Source organism: Arachis ipaensis, chromosome B03 (assembly GCF_000816755.2).
Source record: "Arachis ipaensis cultivar K30076 chromosome B03, Araip1.1, whole genome shotgun sequence".
NCBI lineage: Eukaryota > Viridiplantae > Streptophyta > Magnoliopsida > Fabales > Fabaceae > Arachis > Arachis ipaensis.
The window spans coordinates 85,052,097-85,053,666 of NC_029787.2; the positions used below are offsets into that span (position 1 = coordinate 85,052,097).

At 34.1% G+C, this 1,570-nt stretch overlaps 1 protein-coding gene across 1 annotated transcript; it reads right to left on the reverse strand.

The window, feature by feature from the left end:
- LOC107633359 (zinc finger MYM-type protein 1-like) lies at window positions 460-1,302 on the reverse strand. The gene has a single exon (XM_016336995.1). It carries the CDS (start codon window positions 1,300-1,302, stop codon window positions 460-462), a length of 843 nt encoding a protein of 280 aa, XP_016192481.1.

Here is a 1,570-nt window from a genome sequence, read left to right on the forward strand (position 1 = left end):
TTTGTTGACACCATAAGCCTCACCTCTTTGAGCAGAAGTCGTACCATCATCAATAATGTTATTAAGAACGGTTTGAGTAGCTGCAAACATTCTTATCAAGCTACAAACAGAATGAAAGTGAGAACTCCATCTTGTATCTCCAGCTCTTTGTAAAGTGCCCATTTGATTTACACCTTGACCTGTTTTTAGCTCATCATTGGCAATCAATTTTGCATTTTCAATTTCTTGATCTTCTTGTAGTTGATTATGTCGTTTGCAAGATGCACTAACAATATTGACAATAGCAATCAATTGTGTGAAAAACTCATGAATTTGAAGTACTTCCCTTGAAGCAGCCACTAGTGCTAACTGCAATCTATGAGCAAAACAATGGACATAATATGCTTGTCGGCAATCATTGAGAAATAAAGCTTGTAAACCATTCCATTCCCCTCTCATATTGCTAGCACCATCATACCCCTAACCTCGAATATTTTCAATTTGGAGATTATAAATAGAAAGCACAGACAGCAACTCTTTTTTCAAAGTCAAGGCACTAGTATCACTAACATGTACAAGATCAAAGAAGCGTTCACGAACAAAACCATCCACATCAACAAATCTCAAAACAATAGCCATTTGCTCTTTTTTAAATTCATCACGAGCTTCATCAATGATAATACAAAATTTGGCATCTCTAATATCCTTTCTAATTGAGTTTCTTACCATTGTAGTAAGAACATATAGAATTTCTTTCTGAACATCACTTGAAGTATATTTAGCAAATCTAGGAGCATTTTCCAAAACAAGCTTCTGAACACTACTATTATAAGAACCCAAAAACTTTAACAATTCAATAAATTTACCTCGATTATCTGAACTCAAGCTTTCATCATGGCCTCTATAAGCGCAACCTTGAAAAGTCAACCATCTAATACAATCAATAGATACTCCAAGTCTACGTCGATGATTCTCAATTTTCTCTGATGTTTTTCGTTTCATAAGTGTATCAACATGTTGTGATTGCTTCATCAAATCATCACATGATTTCGTTGCCCTATGATAGAACGAATTGGGGCCTTTGCCAATGTGATTCAAAAGAGGACAATCTTTTCCACTATTTACCTTCTTCCAATTCCTGAAGCCGTTTTCAATGAAAGCATTTGAACCTGTATTGATTGAAGATTCCATAGCAAATAGGTAGCATGGTAAACAATATACAACATCATCTTCAATAGAATACTCTAACCATGAAGGATATAATTCAAACCAAGAAACTTCCAAATCATTGGTCGAATTCCTGGATCTCTTATCAAATGACATACTTCCATTTGTTCAGGATTAAGTCGTGGACGCTTTGACTTTGAACTATCTTGTTGAGGAGCTAAAGTGTTCATGTTTGATGCCTCAAGTATTGAAGAGGTTGGTGTTGATGTAACAACATTAGAAACATTTTCACTCTTCTGGCTAGTCTTTTTGAAAAAAGTATCTATTATTTTCATCTTGCTCATGATTCAACTAAATTCCTACAATTAAGAATTTACATAGATAATAAAATAAACATTATGCAACTTAACCAAACTCAATTTAT